The sequence below is a fragment of the Zootoca vivipara genome, chromosome 6 (genome assembly GCF_965207765.1).
Source record: "Zootoca vivipara chromosome 6, rZooViv2.hap1.1, whole genome shotgun sequence".
NCBI classification, from domain to species: Eukaryota; Metazoa; Chordata; class Lepidosauria; order Squamata; family Lacertidae; genus Zootoca; species Zootoca vivipara.
Genome location: NC_142589.1, coordinates 40,811,152 through 40,830,985, shown reverse-complemented (window position 1 = coordinate 40,830,985; position 19,834 = coordinate 40,811,152). Strand labels below are relative to the sequence as shown.

The window sequence follows — 19,834 nt, the reverse complement described above, 5'->3', positions numbered from 1 at the left end:
CAGCCTTTTTCTCCTGCATTCTCAATTTTACACTCAGTTTGCCACAGCTGCACCCAGTGCAGTTTTAAAGGATTTCTGTTTAATAAAAGTTCTCTTCATTTGTTTTTGGAAGGCCAGTGATAAAACGAGCTTATGGCTGATTTCTTCCCATTACACCAGAAAAGATCAGAAGAAGAAAACTGATTCTCCAAGATTTATCAGGTTAGCCGAAGCATGATTTCTTCAAGACACCCATTATTTTTTGGGGGGGGGGGTTGCTGCGCTGTGGGAGCTTGGGAGCCTACCACCCACTATCAGCTCTTTGACCTACTTCTCCATTGATTATCACTCATTCTTAAACACTGTGCAACATGTTCCTTAAATCAGTGCCAGGACATAGCAGCTGTCAGATTCATTCACAATTCACAAATAGGGAAACTAGTTGGATCGTCTGGATTCACTGGGTGTAGTCTACAGGAAGCAAAACAGGCATGGCAAAATAACCAACAAGAACTCTACAGAATATAAACTGGGGTGCCTACTTACTGTAGGTTACCTACTTGCTTGTGAAATCTGACTGCCTGACACAACCCAGCCACAAACATACAGCAGCTACAAGTGAAATCAAAAAGTGACCAATTGCACATTATTTGGAAGACTTATCAAAACCTGAACAGCCATGAAAATTGACTCAATGTTTTCAAAAGCAACTTATATCCTGATTTAGCATCTAGAACATTACACCCCAAATAATATAAAAAGGACTCTTCATCCATTACTGAAATGTCATCACAGCCTGAGAACTAGCAAGTACCTCATTTGTTTTTCAGTCAGTTATTTTACTGTCACTTCACAACCCCCGACTGAAAAATTGTTCTCTTCCACATATAAAACATTTGGCTCAGTTCCTGCTAGGATGCCACTAGGGGCAACAGTTGAATTATTTCTATTTCTGAGTGTAACTTATTGAAGGTAGTATAGAACTTATCTCCACATTCATATATTCTTCTTTCTATAACCATAAGACACACAATGAAGCAGACCAAAGCAGTAAAATGACAGACTGAATTGATACATGCCAACATCCCCTAGAAATAGCCTCTAAAGCAATGCCTCTCCAGAGAACGTGTGCCTCTAATATTACTAAACAACAGCTTTCATTAGCCCTGAGCATTGGCCATGCTACCCAGAGCTGACGGAAGCTGGTGTCCAACAACTTCTGGAGGGTCCACAGGTCTTTTGAACAGCGCCAGACAAGACTCAGAAGTTAGACTTAGCTACATCTTTCCTGAGGACAGGCAGACTCCTAGAGGGGAATGGCTTTTCAACTCATCCCATCTGAAGCTGTTGTAAAGACTTGGCAGAGCTCCCATGCATTCTTCTATCTTCCAGAGGAGTGAGGCCTCCCAAACTGCTTAAAAACCAACCATTTCAATGCTAAAATGTTAAATAATGTTAATTTATGTAAGAAAAATAAGAATTTTTGTATTAGTTTAATACTTCTTTTACATTTTTCTTCTTTGCAAACCATTTTGAGAGGGGTATTTTTTTCTGTAGATGAAAAGCAATACATCTCCAAAGAATGGTTAAAGGACTCTCAATTCCATTTCTGAAAAAGCCTGGCCTTACCACCTCCCATTAGAAGGGGCAGAGATTCCCACTGATTGAAATCACTTGTTACATTTGCTTTCACCCAGACTACGGCATTGTTGTTGTTTCTTGTAAGATATTTTGTGCAAAAAGGGGACCTAATTTCTGAAATAAAAAAATATACAATATATATTCTGAAAGCAGTAGCTTTTAAAGAATCAGGGTTGCAGTAGGCTTCAAGATTTAAGGACAAGAGTATTTCCTGTAGAGACCAGAGATTTCAGACCATCACAGAATACCACGGCACAACACGCACTCCCTTACTGGAACCTTGACACACTCACCTCCCCTGAGTAACTGTACTTTCCTTTCAGAATTTGCCGATACAAGCGGGTGCGGTTGTCATCTTCAAAAGGCATTGTCCCACTTAGTAGGATGTATGAGATCACACCCAGTGCCCACATGTCTACAGAGTTTGTGTAGGGCTTTCTGACCAAGATCTCTGGGGCAATATACTCTGGTGTCCCACAGGTAGTCTTCATTAAGCAGTCGTCTCCCTTCTTTCGAGCACTCGCTAGCCCAAAGTCTGTGATCATTATTTTAGAATCCATGCCTGGGTGGTAATAGAGCAAGTTCTCTGGCTTTAAGTCCCTGTGAGTTATGCCCAATGTATGTAAGTATTTAACTCCATCCAACACCATTTGCAGCACTCGGGTAGCATCCCTTTCCGTGAAGGAACCTTTGGCAATGATTCGGTCAAACAACTCCCCTCCAGTGGCCAATTCCATCACCATGTAGACACGCTCCTGAGTCTCAAACACTTCAATGAGCTGGATTATATTGGTGTGCCGAACACGACGCAACACACACAGCTCTGACTCGCACACTTCCCTTCCTTCACGGTACTTGGTCTCTATCAACTTGATTGCGTACGGCTGCTTGGTAGCCTTGTGCTCCACCCGTACTACACGACTAAAGCTGCCTCGGCCAATCAGGGCTTTGATATCATACTTGGCTGTCACTCTGGGATCAAATTTTGCACGGTACTTTGCCACTCTGTTCTTGCGAGGCTCTGCCTGTTCCACATGTGGGTTAGTGTGATGAGGAGGAGAAGGGATAGCAGATTTGATGGCATCTCCATCACCCTTGATGAAGTGCTTATATATGTCAGTTTTATAACCAGTATATGGCTCAACCTTTTTAACGAGATCCAAATGAACATCCTTGGGAGGCTCAGGAAGTACTTTGCTAGTCCCACAGCCCATCACTGAATGGTACTAATCATCCATCAAGGTGTTTTCCCAGAGCAACACCACAGCAACCATGTCTGGAACAATTCCAATCTCCTCGACATCCCAGGAAGCTGGAGCGGAAAGAGAGAGAGAAAGAGAGAGAGACTTGAGCATACTATATTCAATAAATGCCCCCTTCCTTTCTGCACATAAGCTTAATTCAGGTTTTAGTGCAATATTTGAATTTTTAAACCACAGTTTGTGATCACCAACAAATCAGAATCAATAACTACAGTTTGAAGTAGATTTGCAAACCATGGTTTAGCACAGCCTGGCACCCATTAAGAATACAACTTCCACCATCCCTGGAGCTGATGAGAATTGTAGTCCAAAACATCTGGAAGACACCAGCTTGGAGGAAGACTGACAGAAACCATACCTCTGTGTGATATCTGAGTTGAACCATATTACTACTCTCCATTCTTTCTCCTGCTTATTCAATCACTTGGAAATTATCTCTACTATGACTCAGGAGACTTGGCTTCCCAGCAAATATAATTAGGAAGGGGGAGTGTAAGTGTGCTTTAAACCACAGCTCTGTCATGAAACCAAAGGAAGAAATGCCACAACATCAGTACTTCCACTGATAAGCCAAGACTCGCACATTCTTGTTCTGTGCTAACTCCATCAAGTTAAAAATGAAATGATCCAACAATTCTGAGCATCTCGAGATAACTTTTAGTAAATATACAGTGCAAACTATTTCAGTATATCAACCTAAGTCCTCCCAAAACCAGTTGGCTAGAGCTTCCTTACTACAATCTACAGTAAAGGAAAACCTGTAAGTTGATTAATTGCATCCAAAAATGTATAGATATTGTGAGAAAGGAAGAAAGTCAGCAGAATCACTTCACAGGTATGAAGCGTTCACATTTCATGAGCATCTACACACAAATTATATATAGGTAACCCATGCAGCTGAAGACAGGAAATTGATGTTGAAACAGTGAATGTTTTCTGCAAAAAGGGTATGGGAAGGCAAAGGGGTCTAGCAATTGTATAACTAGAAGGCATTAAGGCTTCTAGCGTAGCATAGTTACTAAAAGTAAATTCCACAGAAGTCAAGGGATTTCCAAGTGAACTCAATATTTGTCTATTTGTTTGCCTGGTCAGCATATTTGACCTACAGTTTGGTTTGGCATTTTCTTTTCTCTATTGTTTCTTCTAGCAGCTGGAGCTAGAGCTGCACTGGAAAGCCAGATGCTGAAACTGTTGAATCTCAAACAATACTATCAACATTGTCATACAGATTAAAAAGGTAAATGGACCCCTGACCATTAGGTTCAGTCGTGAACGACTCTGGGGTTGCAGCATTCATCTCGCTTTACTGGCCGAGGGAGCCGGCATACAGCTTCCGGGTCATGTGGCCAACATGACTAAGCCACCTCTGGCGAGCCAGAGCAGCGCACGGAAACGCTGTTTACCTTCCTGCTGGAGCAGGATCTATTTATCTGCTTGCACTATGACATGCTTTCGAACTGCTAGGTTGGCAGGAGCAGGGACTGAGCAACAGTCCCTTTTGTACACAGGTACAAAATTCCATTACAAGCTTTAGCGTTTCTGCTGCTGGGCTAATATTAAATTGCCAAATAACCCTCCTTATCAGGGTTTTGCGGGACACAGGTGGCGCTGTTGTCTCAACCACTGAGCCTCTTGGGCTTGCCGATCAGAAGGTCAGTGGTTCAAATCCCCGTGATGGGGTGAGCTCCTGTTGCTCGGTCCCAGCTCCTGCCAACCTAGCAGTTCAAAAGCACATCAAAGTGCAAGTAGATAAATAGGTACTGCTCCGGTGGGAAGGTAAATGGCGTTTCCGTGTGCTGCTCTGGTTTCGCCAGAAGTGGCTTAGTCATGCTGGCCACATGACCCGGAAAAACTGTCTGTGGACAAACGTCAGCTCCCTCGGCCAATAAAGCAAGATGAGCGCTACAACCCCAGACTTGTTTGCAACTGGACTTAACTGTCAGGGGTCCTTTACCTTTACCTTTTTATCAGGGTTTTTAAATATTTCAGATTCCTAGAAATTAAGCATCAGATATTTCAAATAGAAAAAGAAAATTTAGGTGCCAGAATTACATTTTACAATTCTAATCATTTTCTCAGACAGATCTTTGAATTGGCTCGCTTTTTGGAAAATAAGGACCTTCCATTCACTTTATTGAAAGAGAAAAGCACTCCCATATCCCAACACACCATAGAAAGAAATGCAACATTCCACTTTTGAAACAAACAAAAAGCTTAAGGAAGTCAGTGTTCAAAGGTTATCATTTAATCCTAAAAATCTCTTTAAAGCTAAACCTCCATTCACAGGACGGGAATGATCTTAAGGTTCAAGAAGTAGAAGGGGAAGCCAACTGCAGAGTAGAGGACTGTCTCATTCCACCCTCTGCTGATGGCTTACCACATGTCTTTGACAATTTAAAGCACCTGTAACAAACATCAATCATGCACTATTGGCATTCAAAAGTATCAGGAAAATTATCTGAAGTGTGGCATTACTCAGTGTGTTAGAAGCATGCCTTTCAAAATGATTTTTTAAAAATGATGAGCACATTTTCTTCACACTGCAAATTTAATGCCCTCCAAACATTTCGGACTCCAACTCCAACAAGCTCCTGTCAATGTGGACAATGGTCCGGGAGGACAGGAGTTGCAATCCAAATTATCAGGTGGCCACCAGCTTGGGAAAGGCTGGTGTACGTACACATATGAACACACATACACTTTTCTTCCTTATGAGTACTATGAGAAAAGCTCGCACCTCAAGTTTTCCTGTTTTCATCATAAAGGTACCTGTCATCATATTTAATTTTTATTCCTCCTTCAAATGTCCTTTTAAAAAATCCACAGTCTTATATAAAAATATTTATTGCACAAACCCTTCACAGAATTTCAACAGGAAAGTGTTTTGAGAACTGTACTTTCAGAAGAGTTCAGATGTACTTCCTTCCAATCCTACACAAATCTCAGAGGTGGAAGGGGGGGAAACAATGCTCATCAATGCAATCAGATATTGTCCCAGAACCTGCCAAGGAAGTAAAATATTTTTCAATATTCGCCTGGAAGGCCGTTATAAGCAAGTGATTGGAATGCAAACAGAATAGTCTGGTCTTCATCTGGAGTTGATGACTCTCCTATTAAAACCATTAAGGCATTGAGAGATATTGCAGTAGCTGCACCATTAGCCACCATCTCTCATATCTAAAGTCAACCTTGCTACTGCAGGCAGGAATGAAGGTAGATAACAGACTGGTAGAGTAACAACTGCATCCTCTTAGTAAATCAGAGCTTTTAAAGGGGCAGTCACCATCTTGGGACGGGAGGAACTAGCAATACTACACAAAATGGTCTGTAGACAATCACGAAAAAATGAAATAGGCACTTTTCATATCTCAACAGAAATGCTGTTCCACAGAACATCCATGCTGAAAGCCCAGCTTAAAGCTATTGTGAAGTGCCCATTAAAATCCTTGTTCTTTGTAAACATTCGTAACAAGTTTTATTCCAAGGCACATATTTTTAAAGTTTTCCTTCAAGACAAGATTAGACAAGAAGTGATCATGTAGGAAGAAAACTTCAGTCACAAGTAACAAGCTGTTTTTCACCCTTGTTTTTCTATTTTATACGACAACCTATTCTTCCTCTTGCATGTTGAAGAAAACCGATGTGCACCCACACAATACTTAATCCTCCTCCACCTTTTTTTCTACAGGCATGAACAGGGCAGCAATATATGATGCATGTATGGAAGCTCACTTGGTTTCCTGTGGGGGCCAGATATGTTAAGAAACAGTAACAAGCCATATTTACTCCCATTCATTCTCTCTCACTGCACTCAAGAGTTTTCAGGTAACAGACAACCAGAGCTAAATTCTACCAGCATCAAGCTATAGAACTGAATAATACTCCCAAATTCTTTAATGGCAGACCAATCGGAGAGGAACCAAAACTCCACACATGCTTTGCAGGAAGGTGATCCAAGAGTGAGTACTTGAAATCTTCAGGTAAAAGAATCAGGGAGCAGGTGATTTGAAAGACCTATGGCCTCACATCCTGAAGAACAACTGCTACAAGCGATGGAGAACATGTATGCCTACACATGCTGTAGGATGGATGATGGATGCCTCCATCATCCCTGACCATTGGCTAAGCTGGTTGTGGGTGATGAACTGGGAGCTCAAAACAGTTAGAGGACACTAGGTTGGGAAATGCTGAAGTAGCCAGTGCTGGACTAAACGGATAAATGGTGTTACCTGGCAAGCTTCCTGTATTTAAGAGATGAACAATTACCTTTCCTTGACCTGATGGTGACACCAACTTAACCGGACTAAGTGCCGTCAGCACCAAAGCATCTTCCTTTTTTGCTTACTCGAATTCTAAGGACAAGGCGCTGCCCTACTAGGGCTTTGAGGCTTACGGGGTGGAAGAGCTACGAATGCCAAAGAGGGGCAGCCCGAGGTGCTACTTTGGGCGGACGGAAGGACTACAGAGGCTCACTGCGAAAGCCCTCAAGCTCCCCGCCAGGCCCGGGGGGGGGGGGAGGACCTGCAAAGCAGGCCTCGGATACAGCACGAGTAAGAGAAAAGTGCAGGCCCCTCTATGGTCTGGTGCGCCCAAGACACCCCTCCCCCTGAGTCAAGGCCCCGCGAAGACCATGCCGGGTAGCAAGAAGACCATGTCGAGCTCAGTGCCTTCTGGGGCCAAGTCGCCCCACACTGACTCACCTCAGCCCGCGGCGGGGTGGGCGCCGGGTCCAGCCCAAGCCCAAATGGGGGGTTATGGCCTGGCGCTCGCCTCATTGCGTCATCAGTGCGCGCTCGGGATAACAACACACATGGCGCGCGGCCGCTTTCCCCGGCTGTGATTGGTGGAGGCGAATCGTGGGCGGCGCTTAACGCAGAGAGGCGGGAGCGGGGGGAAAGAGGTGGCCGTGGTTGTCATAGAAACCGAGGCGAGGCCAGGAAGGAAGGAAGCGGGTGCCAAGAGCGGAGCTGGAGCCAGGCCCGTGCGGGCTGCCGTTGAGAAGAGGAGGCGGCGACTGGCGCGCCCCTTGGTCGGTTGTTTTCACGGTTGTTTTCTTCTCTGTTTTTGCTTGCCTTCGTACGAATACAATACACTGTACACATGCGCTTCTTTTAATATGCGTTTGTTTGCTTAATCCGTTTTTAAAATCTCGTCTCACCAAACCGTGGCAGTTAAAAAAAACAAAAAAACCAGCACCGTTTAAGTTCTTTGAGATTTATATGCGAGGCTTACAGCAAATTATAAGAACGACGCAAAACCCCTCCATAGGACCTATTCCGTGACCTTTTGGAAATACTTGCATTTTTCTGAGCTGGGTGTGATAGAATTACCAACCAGCAAAAAAGACCAGCAGCTGAGACGTCCCTTGCCACATTTGGAGGTCCGAGCAATAAGGAATAATGAATAGCGGTAAGAGAACAAAAACACAGCCGAATCGAGTCGAGACAATTTGCTTGCCAAGCCAAGGCACCTATAGCAGAAATTCTAAGCGCTTCTTCTGCCCTTTAGTGTCCTGGCACTAAAAATACAGTACATTAATAATAAATCCAATAACTATTTGCTGCCCTTCCATGCCACCCAAAACTAACCGCCTCTGCCTAAAAAAACACTAAATAAAGCATATCCACACTCATCAAAATACAGTAAGTACAGCTTTAAAGGCTGCAATCCTATACAGGTTTACCCGAGTGTAGATCCTATTGAATGAAGCTGTATATCTGCATAGATATAGATGTATATAGGATTGTGCAGAAAAAATGACAAAGCTCCCTGACAACATGGGATGCAGCAGTTGGTTTTATTTAAGTGGGCACTTTAAGGATTTTTTTCATGTGTTGCCTACTGCTGCATTTTTGCTTTAGCTTGTAAATTTAGTTGCACAGGCATCTAAATTTCTTATTTACCATCTAGCCTGACAAAGAGTTGAGAACAGCCAGTTGTACTAGATGACCCAACACTACAATTCTATGATTCTATTTGATGATAAAATTATTTCCCTAATATGGATTTTGGTGTTACAGTGTAATCTCACCTTTAGGCAGTATTGCTCTTCTTTTCTAGAGTTTCTGTCAGCAAGCTATGTCCTCTTGTATGAGAGCATAAAGAGTTCAAGCAGGGTAATCAATTTCCCATGACCCCCAATTTTCTGGTTTCCTCCTTCCATAAACACTCAACATTCTTTGGTACAATCCTCACTGAGCTGGTTTTTGTGGGTTCCCCTTTAATGTTTTGTACTTTGGATTCCCCTGAGGATGCTCATACCACTCCATCTTATTTTCTAATGCCCTTGTTTTAGCTCGATCTCTGTCGGCGCTTACCACCTGAGTTTGCTATTAGAGAGAACCATAAATAATAAATAGAAGCCATCACCGTAATCCAGATCCTAGCATGGCAAAGAAGTCAGGGTTCACCATGAAGACTTCTGTGAAAACTAATAAATACATGAGATTGGATAAGAAAGAAACACACTAGACTGCTTCCTGAGTGGCCAGTTCTAGGACTATTAACTCGCTGAAGTTTGTTCCCAGAGTTGCTTTCTTATTGCTCAAAATTGGTACAGTTTATTTTAATGGGGCTACTTTAGTATAAGAGGATTGCGACTTTATGTCTGGATTAACACATTCTCTTCCAATTTAACAAAGCTGAAAGTGGAACAGTATAGGACAATATTTAAATCAGAGATGAGGTTAACTGAAAGCTTTGATGCACAAGCAATAAAGTTCGCTCCAACTGCATTTACCTTTTGCAATAGCAATATCTGTTTATTTCCCTTCTGACACATGTTATCCTACAAGGGTAGCATGTCCTCTCTCCTTTCAAGGATTGCAGGACTCTTCATTGTTCAAAGGCAAAGAGAGAGAAACCATGTGCAGCAGCTGGGCCTTGGAAGCAAGTGCCTACTTCAACAGATGCTTGAAAGTGCCAGTCAGGGCTGGCGGCAGCAGTATTATTTACGTATTATTTTATTAATTAAATTTCTATACTGTCCTTCAGCTGAAGATCACAGGGCTATTTACAAAAATTGTTGAGCACCTCTTGCAGCCAATACCTATGCAAAGTGGCCACTGCCATTCCCTGGAGATGGCTGGTCTTGCTCCTCATCGCTGTCAATGTCTGTGTTCACTTGTCATTTCTAGCATGCAAACAATCAGAGGAGTGAGGTGATACAGCAGCATCCTCTGCCTGCTTTATTCTCTCTCCCTCTCGCTTTATCTGAATGGTTGCATGGATTGGGCCCAGAAGAGAAAAGCAAACAAGTTTGCAGATGTGCGTTGCAGAACAAGAGTGCTACGGTTGAGGCCTGCTGAGAGCTCCTGACTGACCCCCAAAACTGGAGCCAGCTGCACTGTGGACAGTGAAGACAAATCATACATTTATCAAATTAATTGCAGTAAATTAGACGAGTCACATGCATTCAATAAGCCCAAAGATGGAGATGGGTCCAGACTACCTAGAAAGCTTGTGCTCAATTTGTCTGTTGTCATATGTGAGAGATACTCACTGTTTGTGCCAACTGAACCAACCTAAAAATCACAATACAGGTTAAAAGAAATTGTGTCAAATCAATCAACAAACTCCAGGTCAGCAGCTCTACTAGCCTTGAAAACATTCAGGGTGTGTGTGTGTTAAAGTATTTAAATTCAGAAAAAGACCACCTCAGAGAGGAATGTTCACTCTGGTTTCTATGAATTGTCATTTCTAAGACCCAATTAGTATTCATTAATTCTTTTGCAGAAATACCATCCTGTTTGTCCTTTGGAAATTGTAAACAGACACTGACATCATGTGTGATGTGGAGGCAAGAGTTGGCCCCACTCCTGGATTAAGCCTCTACTTGACTCAAAAGCAAGCTTCTCTCATCTGTACTCCCCAATTCTTTGGATACTTCTCTTAACAAAACCACTTGTTTTCTTGTGGAAAAAATCATCTATTGTGTGACATCAGTAGAAAAGTAATGCTATCTGCAAACACCATTCTTTTGAAAACAAATACAGTCCAGTTCATTATCTCATTGATACTAGGTCACCTAAATATCGTGTGACAATGTTTCTGTGTGCTGCAGAGATATTTTGTTGTCTGCATTTATAAAATGGCTAGTTTTAAAAACTTATGTCAAACAAATAGTGTGTGGGTATTTTTCAGTTTTTGAAAACTCATTTGGAAAATCAGTTCCCCCCCCCTTTATTCGCACAAAGTTTGCAGGGAGGTTAGACGATACTGTGTCAAGCAAACGTTACCCCAAATTTCCCAGGGCATTTCCCCATCACTTTCCTTGTCACAAAAAAATCAAATTAGGGGAGTGAATACATTATGCAAGAGCTACAAATCAGTTTTAATTATGTGACCTGAATTTACCAATATGTGAATGAATCCCACCCCGAAATAGCAAAACTCTGGAAGTGCCCAAACACTTAGTCACAAACTATTATTCCAGGGAATCCCAAGGTAAGGGGAATGAATGACTGTTGTCCAGTGAGCATGTGTTTTAGAATTCCAGAGTAACACCACATATGAAGCTGCTAGTATTCTGTATTTTAATTACTGACATAATACAAGTGGAGCTGCTGTCCCTCACCAAAACTTAGTTCTCTGCCAGTAACAAAGACAAGCTACATGAGGCACCTGATTTTGCCAGATGCCTGGGGCAAGGAGAACATGCAGCAAAGAAGGTGCCCTTCTCAGAGTGCAAAAAAGGCCACTATCAGTATCTTCAAATCTGGATGAAGGCCAAAAGGAATGGATTCATGTTCAGTTAATTCTATTTAAATCCAGCTTCACACTGAATGGGGGTAGGGGTCTTCTAGAACTGAGCTTATTTTGGTAACAGCTTGAGGAAATAGCAGCTTGATCCCCTACAGAGTTAGGTGCACCAAAGCACGTTGAAATCAAAAGCTTGAGTGGTGTGCTTACATTGAGTTAGGATCAGACCTGCAACCAGAATGTCTGTGCTTGTGAGGAAAGATGACTCTAGATCAGCTGCGGCCCCTCACCAATCTGCAACCTACTGCTTGCTGGTATGTTTTATATAAAACCTCCATGCACACGATACATTTAAAGCCCCCAGAATACTGGGAACTGCAGTTTGCCCCTCATAGAACTATTGCCAGCAGCCTTAACAAACTATAGTTCCTAGAATTCATATGCACATACACGTACACAAATGTACATTCACACAGTTTCTCTCCTAAAAACAAAATAGGAATCCTATTTTACCAGGGACTGGTATTCAAAAGTAGGAACTACCCCTACTATAAAGAGATATATGAATCATATGAGAAACTACCGCTTCTTGGAGGTTTTCCTGGATTACGACTTGCTAAAATCATATGACATGATGGAGGGAAGTACATCTGGTTTTGAAAAAAAGCTTGTTATTTACCAAACTGAAATGCCAGAAACTATGCTGATGATAGGACCTATGGCGGTGTAACCATAACATCCCATTCCTTTTTCTCCCCAGTGTCCTGAGAAAGAAGGTTCTTTTTTCGCTTTGAGGTAACACATCCAGGGACATTGCAGGAAACTAATTGCAGGAAGTCCTAGCCCTTTGAGAATGAATTACCTGGTAACCATTACAGGACAAAACAGAGTAGGCCTCTCCTTGGTTGGCTCAAGGGATTCATAAAGATTCAAATATTGCCTAAGATGGTGTTGGCCAAGCAGTGATTCCACCTTGTAACAACACCTGCTCTGATCTTGGACTCTTTGTACAAGACCTCTGTGTTGTTATTGTTGTTGTTGTTGAACAAAAAAAAATGTGTGATGTACTGCAGTTTCACAGAGTTCCTTGAGTTGGTTGTTAAACCACACTAGGAATTGTATGTAGCCCTGTGAGAATGGGAGTCTCCTAACAGCTCTCAGCACCCTTAACAAACTACAGTTCCCATGATTCTTTGGGGAAAGTCATGACTGTTTAAAGTGGTATAATAGTGCTTTGTGGGACCCAGGTGGCGCTGTGGGCTAAACCACTGAGCCTAGGGCTTGCCGATCAGAAGGTCGGCGGTTCGAATCCCTGTGACAGGGTGAGCTCCCGTTGCTCAGTCCCAGCTCCTGCCAACCTAGCAGTTCGAAAGCACATCAAAATGCAAGTAGATAAATAGGAACTGCTATAGTGGGAAGGTAAATGGCGTTTCCATGTGTTGCTCTGGTTTGCCAGAAGCGGCTTTGTCATGCTGGCCACATGACCTGGAAGCTATACGCCGGCTCCCTCGGCCAATAATGCGAGATGAGCGCGCAACCCCAGAGTCGGTCACGACTGGACCTAATGGTCAGGGGTCCCTTTACCTTTTACCTTAATAGTGCTTTAAATGTATGGTATGGATGTGGCCCCAGTATGCTAAAGTGAGAGAGGATGTAATTTTTCACACAGAGAACCATACCACTCTCAACTATATCCTCTCAATGCAGGCCCTGTAGGGATCAACAATATTCCAGCATGATCTTAAGAGGGCACTGTCATAGGAATGGTCTTGGCCCCCACAGCTCTACTCTACGTGTGCCTGCTACTGTCACACAGCTGCCCAGAATAGTCTCACCATCTGGTGCCCGGCTTCTCAACAATGGCTGCAGCGCAGCATCTTCTCCCCACCCCCGCTTCACAATTACAAAGAGTGAATTTAAACATCATCTCCTTTTAACTCTCCCTTCTCTTATCCTTTCCCCCCACCCGCCTGTCCCTCCCAATTCAGGGAGGTTTGTCCCTTAGCAAAGAGAGAGGAGGAGGAGGAGGATAATGTCTGCAAAGCATTTAATCTTCTGGCCAAAGAACAGCAGAGAGCAAATTAGGATTGACTCCAATTAATTTGCCTTGATGGGCAAAATCTGGAGAGCAGCCATTTCTAGGAATTAAGAACAAAGGCAGGGAGGGTAAAGTAGGTCGCTGGAGAGTTTTGTAATGGACAAGAGGGGTGTTTGCTATCCACAGGATGTGCTGTGCCCATTTTTTGTGATGGAGGAATCAATCACCCACCAATTCATTTTTTTAAAAATAATTTTTATTAAATTTTCCAATAAACAAAACAAATTACATTCCAACATATATTCTCCCTTATCAGTACCATTCACTCTGCTGAGCTTGTGACTTCCCTCCCTCCCGTCATTCGGATTTGTCTCTCAATCTGAATCTCACAGTTTCCTCTTTTAAATCAAATTCACTTCGTAGGATTTATTTCAGTCCCGCAAGTGTCTTCAAACTTATACAGTTCATCTTAATATAGTCAATAAATTTACTCCACTCTCTCTGGAACTTTGTCTCGCCCTGCTTTCGGATCCCATAGGTCAGCTTTGCCAGTTCAGCATAACATAGTCCATCATCTTCATTTGCCACTCCTCAATCATGGGTATCTCCTGTAATTTCCACTTTGGGGCTAATAAAGTCCCCATTGCATACATAAATAGTCTGATCTCCCTTTGCAATTTCCTCTCCCATCAATCCTAGCAAAAAATACTTCTGGTTTTTTGGGAAAGGTATATTTAAACATCTTTTTTCCATTCAAACTAGCTTTCAAATAGCTGTACAAATTGCAGCCTGAGTCTCACCTGCAACTGGGAGACAAGAGAATGCATTCAAGAGTCTCTATTGGGTGGATTCATTTGTGTGTGCGCACACAGGTAACAAATGATGGCTGAGAATGGAAGCTAAATCCAGGCTGGGAGTTTCCTAAGCTTGAGACTCTTTGTCTATACTGTATTGCTTTTTCTGCCCTCTTAGCCCTGTTGCCTCATCCACACTCTCTTCCACCCCCTGGTGGTCTCTCTAGAAGGGTAATTTCAGATGGAGGATGTCCTCACTATACCTTTAAAGCACATTTGAAATGCATTCTTTCCCTCAAAGAATTATGGGTGCTGAAGCTTACCCCTCACAGAATTACAGTTCCCAGCAATCCTCAACACACCACAGTGCCCAGAATTATTTGAGGTAAAGAATGTGTTCAAAGTGTGCTTTAAAAATACACTATGCACACAGTCTAAGTGTCAGCAGAAAATGAGAGAGTGGAGAATAGTATTTCCCACAAGCCGCAAGGGGGCTGTTCAAACCTGTGCTAGTCCACATAGTTGACTGGGCAATATGGGGATTACTCTGAGTGGCACAGGCCAAAGCAAACAGGCTTGAACACAAAATCCTGCTTGAGCACCACAACAGCCTTGCCCTGAAGTTTCCTCCTGTGCTAATTCTGCTAGTCAGTGTGAACTATTCTGTCCTGGCCACAGGTGGACAGGGCATGAGAAGTGGCTAAGACTGGCAATAGTCCAGAGATGGGCAGACTTCAGATTTGGCAGATCTAATTTAAGATCAAGGGCAAATGGATGGCTTTCATGCTTTTAGTTAAGGATGGAGAACTTGCAGCTTGAATTTGTGTCTGATAGCAGAAAGGCCAAAGCTCAGTGGAAGAGCACATGCTTCCATGAGAGAAGACCAGAGGTCTGTCAGCCAGAGTCATGCATGCATGCGTGCACACACAATCAAATTAAAGAACAGGAGTATCTCTGTGTCTGAGCCTAGAAGTTTTTCCCCAGTATCGAAACTGAATTGAGCTCACAAGATTGTAGTCATTGTGCCCGCTAACTTACATTTATTAATGTTAATGTGTCTACTCTAACTAAAAGTTGGCTACAAACCACGGTCAATTTACACAGCAGTCTATTCCTGGTTACTCACACACCTTTTAATTTCAACCACCTAATTTAAGTGGGGAAAGTCATTTTGTTGAGAACAATTTTGTTAGCAGCAACTGAGACTCAGAAACCCTTGCTATAGTAGTCTGTTGCAAATCACCCAGAGATCTACAAGCAAAACCTGATGTACCTTCTGCCCACCTCTGGAATAGTCAGTCCAGGAACAGGTAGGGCTCATATCACAGGACCTCTCCCCGGTAGTGGCTCTCCTACTCTATCCCCAGTAGTGGCTCTCCTCTATCCCCAGTAGTGGCTCTCCTTCTCTATCCCTGGTAGTGGCTCTCCTACACCAGCAACAAATTGGACTAGATGCAGTGATGGGTGGTCCACTAGGATAAATGGGGCATTGCCCCACTAACCCCAGTTTGCTCCCACTTGCCTGTTTTCTTAGTTACATATTGTCTAGGGATGACACTGGATGTCAGATTCCTCAGCAGAGAAGAGGATGGTGGAAGTACTTGGCTCTGTCTGTCACTGTATCTGGTGCCTTCTGCCTCTCCAGTCTCAATGGGCACCAGTCACCACTGACTCAATGACAGTTGAGGTGCTTCCCAAATCTACAATTAGGACTGTAATCCTATGCAACTTAGCTGGGAGCAAGCCCCACTGAGCACAGAAGTATGTAATTTAGAATATTCGTATACACATAGGGCTGGACTGTTATCAGAGGAGTCGTGCTTCCATGTGCCTGAGCTGCCCTTTCTTAGCCCTTGTTAGCAAGTTTCTAACAATGATAGTTTGGTTAGCTGCTTGCTTGCTTGCTTGCTATCTGAATGTTGGAGAAAACCTTGTATTTGTTCCATCTTGCTGCCTTTATGGATTCCCAACTTCTTCCTTCCAAAGTGTAGTTGGTATTCAGTGCACTAGGTACATATTTCTTTGTATTGTTCAATCAAGCACCATCTAGGGGCAGGATGCATTGTCCACACCCAGCCGCAGCCTCTTCCCAGCACAGTCCCTCTTACCTCCTACGCAGTGCATTCTCACTATGTCAATATAAAATCAAACCCAAATGAAATAAAACAAGAACAGCTAATGTGAGAGGGCTCTTAGTTCACCTATGAATAGTGACTGATGGGGATGCAGAGAGTGCAGCCAAACAGGTCGATGAACAAGCAGCAGAGAGCAGGGCCGGCTCTAGGTAGACCCCCAGTGGCGTGGTGCGTCAGGGCGCTGCGCCAGTAGGCAGGGCGCCGCGCAGCAAAGCCGCGTGGAAACCATGCTGCGCCCTGCGAGGGCGGGGGCGCCGGAGCGATCTCTGCCCCTCAGCACCAGGGCGCGCGACCTGCTCGAGACTGCCCTGGCAGAGAGTACAGTTTGTGTAGGTTGTCACAGCTCCAAAAGAAAATTTGGTTTGTCTATTATAGGTGAAAACAGGGTCAGCTAATTGGTCTCTAGCAGTAGTTCAACTCCTGGGATTTTGGATCCCAGTCTAAAAATAACAACAACAATAATAAATGTAAAACACTTTTCTGTTTACACACTCAAAGCATTACCAATATAGTCCAGAAATTTATCAGAACAAAATTCAGGCACCTGAGAAGTCACCAGTGTTTCCTAGGGCCTGTGTAGCATTAGAAACCTCCACCTGCTATGTCAAGATAGATAATATTTTCTGTTTTCCAATCAGAGGAAAAAGGTTTTTGACACAAAATGCATACCTGTCAGTTTTGGATACAGGTATAATTTTCTGATAACCAAGTCTTTAGTTCCACCCAGCATCATAAACATATCTGCCAGCTTTGTAATGCAGCAGTATACAGTTGTAACTTCCAGAGACACGTTAGGCTGTTGCATCAAAAAGTACCTAACACATTTATTAAGGCATAAGCTGAAACTTTCTTCAATACTGAGGACAGGGTAATATCTCCCATTGCACCTGAGGGCAGGAGGCTAATTTAGGAGGGCCAGGACAGACTGTATGGCATACACAGCTCTGTCCTCCGTCAGAGGGTAATGGCTGGGAGGCTCAGAGGGATGCTACTGCTGTCTCCCCAGCATCTGCAACCTGAAGGAGTCATTCCATTCTGCCTAGTGTAAGGGCTGGCTCTGGCATATAGAAATATTTTTTAAAAAAAATCCAGCAAAACCACATAAATGTTTGACTATGCATAAACTGGTGGTTAATTCATGTTAAGTGATCTAGAGTGTGCCCTGGATAAGTGATTCATCTAGTACGGTAACTACTCAGGCTGAGCTGGGTATCCTCTGTTGTTCACACATACTATCAGCCTGGCTTATCCTCTTAGCTGAATCCTGCAGATATCCAGCACTAATTCACCCTTAAACACAGGCTTGTCGAAATTTTAAATGAAGACCAGGCAGATTATCTGCCCTGCTGGCTGCTTTTAAATGCTGAGGGACCTTGCAGAGAACTGCTGAATGTGCACATTTACAAAGGGCAGCCCTCTTCTTGTCCCACCTCCCTTGCTACACACAGGGCAGTTTAAAAATTTGTTGGTCAAATTGCTTGATTTTGGCCTTTCCCCCTTCTCAACAGATTTCATCACATCAATTGTGGATTTTGGATCAGTACGACTTTGTGTGCTCCCTCCCCTGACCGAAAAGGCAGTTTAAAAGTAAACGTAAAAGCTTACGATGTACATTTGATCCTGGCTGCAAAGGGAGGACCCTTAAAATAACCAGATCATCTTGTTATTGCTATGTATCTCCTGGTCTCTGCACTTGGTTTCTTTACATCTCAGTGCCTTGTATGCAGCTTGGGGGAAAGGTGGGTGCAAGACAGTGGAATGTGGAAGAAAAAGAATCAAGCACCTCAATCAAAAGTTGCTTTCCCCCTCTAATTTGGTCTAGCATGATTGTGATACCAAGACAATGTCCCTGTTTGTCTGGGCATATAGCAACCTATGCCTGGGCCTTAAGGACGGTTGCAGAGGTCTTGCTTGTACAATCAAAGTCAGATGATGCACAAGTGATAAGGTATTTTCAGTGGTAGCCCCACATTTGTGGTACTTCATCCAGTTTGGCTCCTCTTTCTCTCTGATTTTAAGAGAGCGCTGCTGTATCAGGCTCAGGCCCATCTAGTTCAGCACTCTGTTCTCGCAGTGGCCAACCAGCTGCCCATGAGCCTTAATTTTTATTTACTGTTAAATAAGTTAGACCTGATATCTAGATCCGCTTAAAGATGTTGTGTTGGGTTTTTAATTGTTGCTGGTTTTGTTTGATAATTTTTTACCTAGATTGCTGCACTGAACCAGGGTGTGTTTTATGCTTCTAGATTCCCATTCGCCGGAGTCCTGTTCTGGACATGGAACAGATAAGGGGAATTTGGGGTAAGGGGAACTGGCAATTTGCCTTCCCATTTCCATTGGAATACTCAAACATCCCTAGCAGGAAATGAGGAGAGCTGCTATCTGAGATCCTGGACAGCTACTGTCAGTCAGACTAAACAATACAGGGCTAGATGGATGAATAGTCTGCTCAGGTATAAAGCAGCTTCCAGCATCTAGTTTGCATCAAAGGACCTGGAGAAATTGCTGCAGGATTTAAGTACTGTAGAGTGTGGAATTTCAAGTGGTGTACCTGGTGAAGGTGCATAGGAGATTAGAAGAAGACACTTTACCTGCCTTAGCCCATTTTTCCATTCAATGGGTGAACAGAGCATCTTTCCTCCCCTGCTTGTCCCAGTGCACACCTGCTGCTATATTAGGCCTTAACAGGGAAGAGACCATTTCTCCCTGAAGCGTGCCAGCACAGAGCGTGGAATGGAAATAAGCAGGGGGCCTTGGGGGGCAGAGGCTCTCTGGAGGCACCAGACTCTTGTTTGTGCCTTTCAGAAAATGCTGAGCTCATTGCCCCAGAGACAGCAGCTCGCAAGCCCAGATTTCTGTCATGTTCAGGTACAAGAAGCACAGGCTAATGAAAGCAAAGATTTAGGGCTGCTTTGTACAGGCCAACAACCACCCCCCAGGTCACTCCCCACCTATCCCTGAGTACCAGGGAAAGGTAAAGGACCCCTGGACAGTTAAGTCCAGTTGAATTAGACTATGGGGAACGGTGCTCATCCCCGCTTTCAGGCTGAAGGAGCCGGCATTTGTCTGCAGCATTTCCGGGTCATGTAGCCAGCATGACTAAACCGCTTCTGGCACACAGAACACCTTGACAAGTGTCAGAGCACAGCACTGCATTGGCACACTCCTGCTACAACTCAGCAACCACTGCAGCTCTTAAAAACCTTCAACCAGCATTGTGGAAAGCACAGGGATGAAGCTTTGGAGCCTTGACGTTATGCAACCCATTTATCTAGCAGAATATAA

At 43.6% G+C, this 19,834-nt stretch overlaps 1 protein-coding gene across 2 annotated transcripts in view; it reads right to left on the bottom strand.

Annotated features, from left to right (window-relative positions):
- The window catches only part of PSKH1 (protein serine kinase H1), a 34,831-nt gene extending 27,122 nt beyond the window's left edge, over window positions 1-7,709 (bottom strand). The window contains exons 1-2 of one of the 2 annotated variants that reach the window (XM_035119429.3): window positions 7,583-7,709; window positions 1,914-2,932 (exon numbers count right to left, since the gene is read on the bottom strand). In XM_035119429.3, the coding sequence (XP_034975320.1) occupies window positions 1,914-2,834 (921 nt within the window). In that variant the 5' untranslated portion in view covers window positions 2,835-2,932; window positions 7,583-7,709. Of the gene's footprint in view, window positions 1-1,913; window positions 2,933-7,148; window positions 7,555-7,582 lie in introns of those variants that run through there. The other variant, XM_060275975.2, reaches the window with a different exon arrangement.
- Window positions 7,710-19,834: the final 12,125 nt, after the last annotated feature.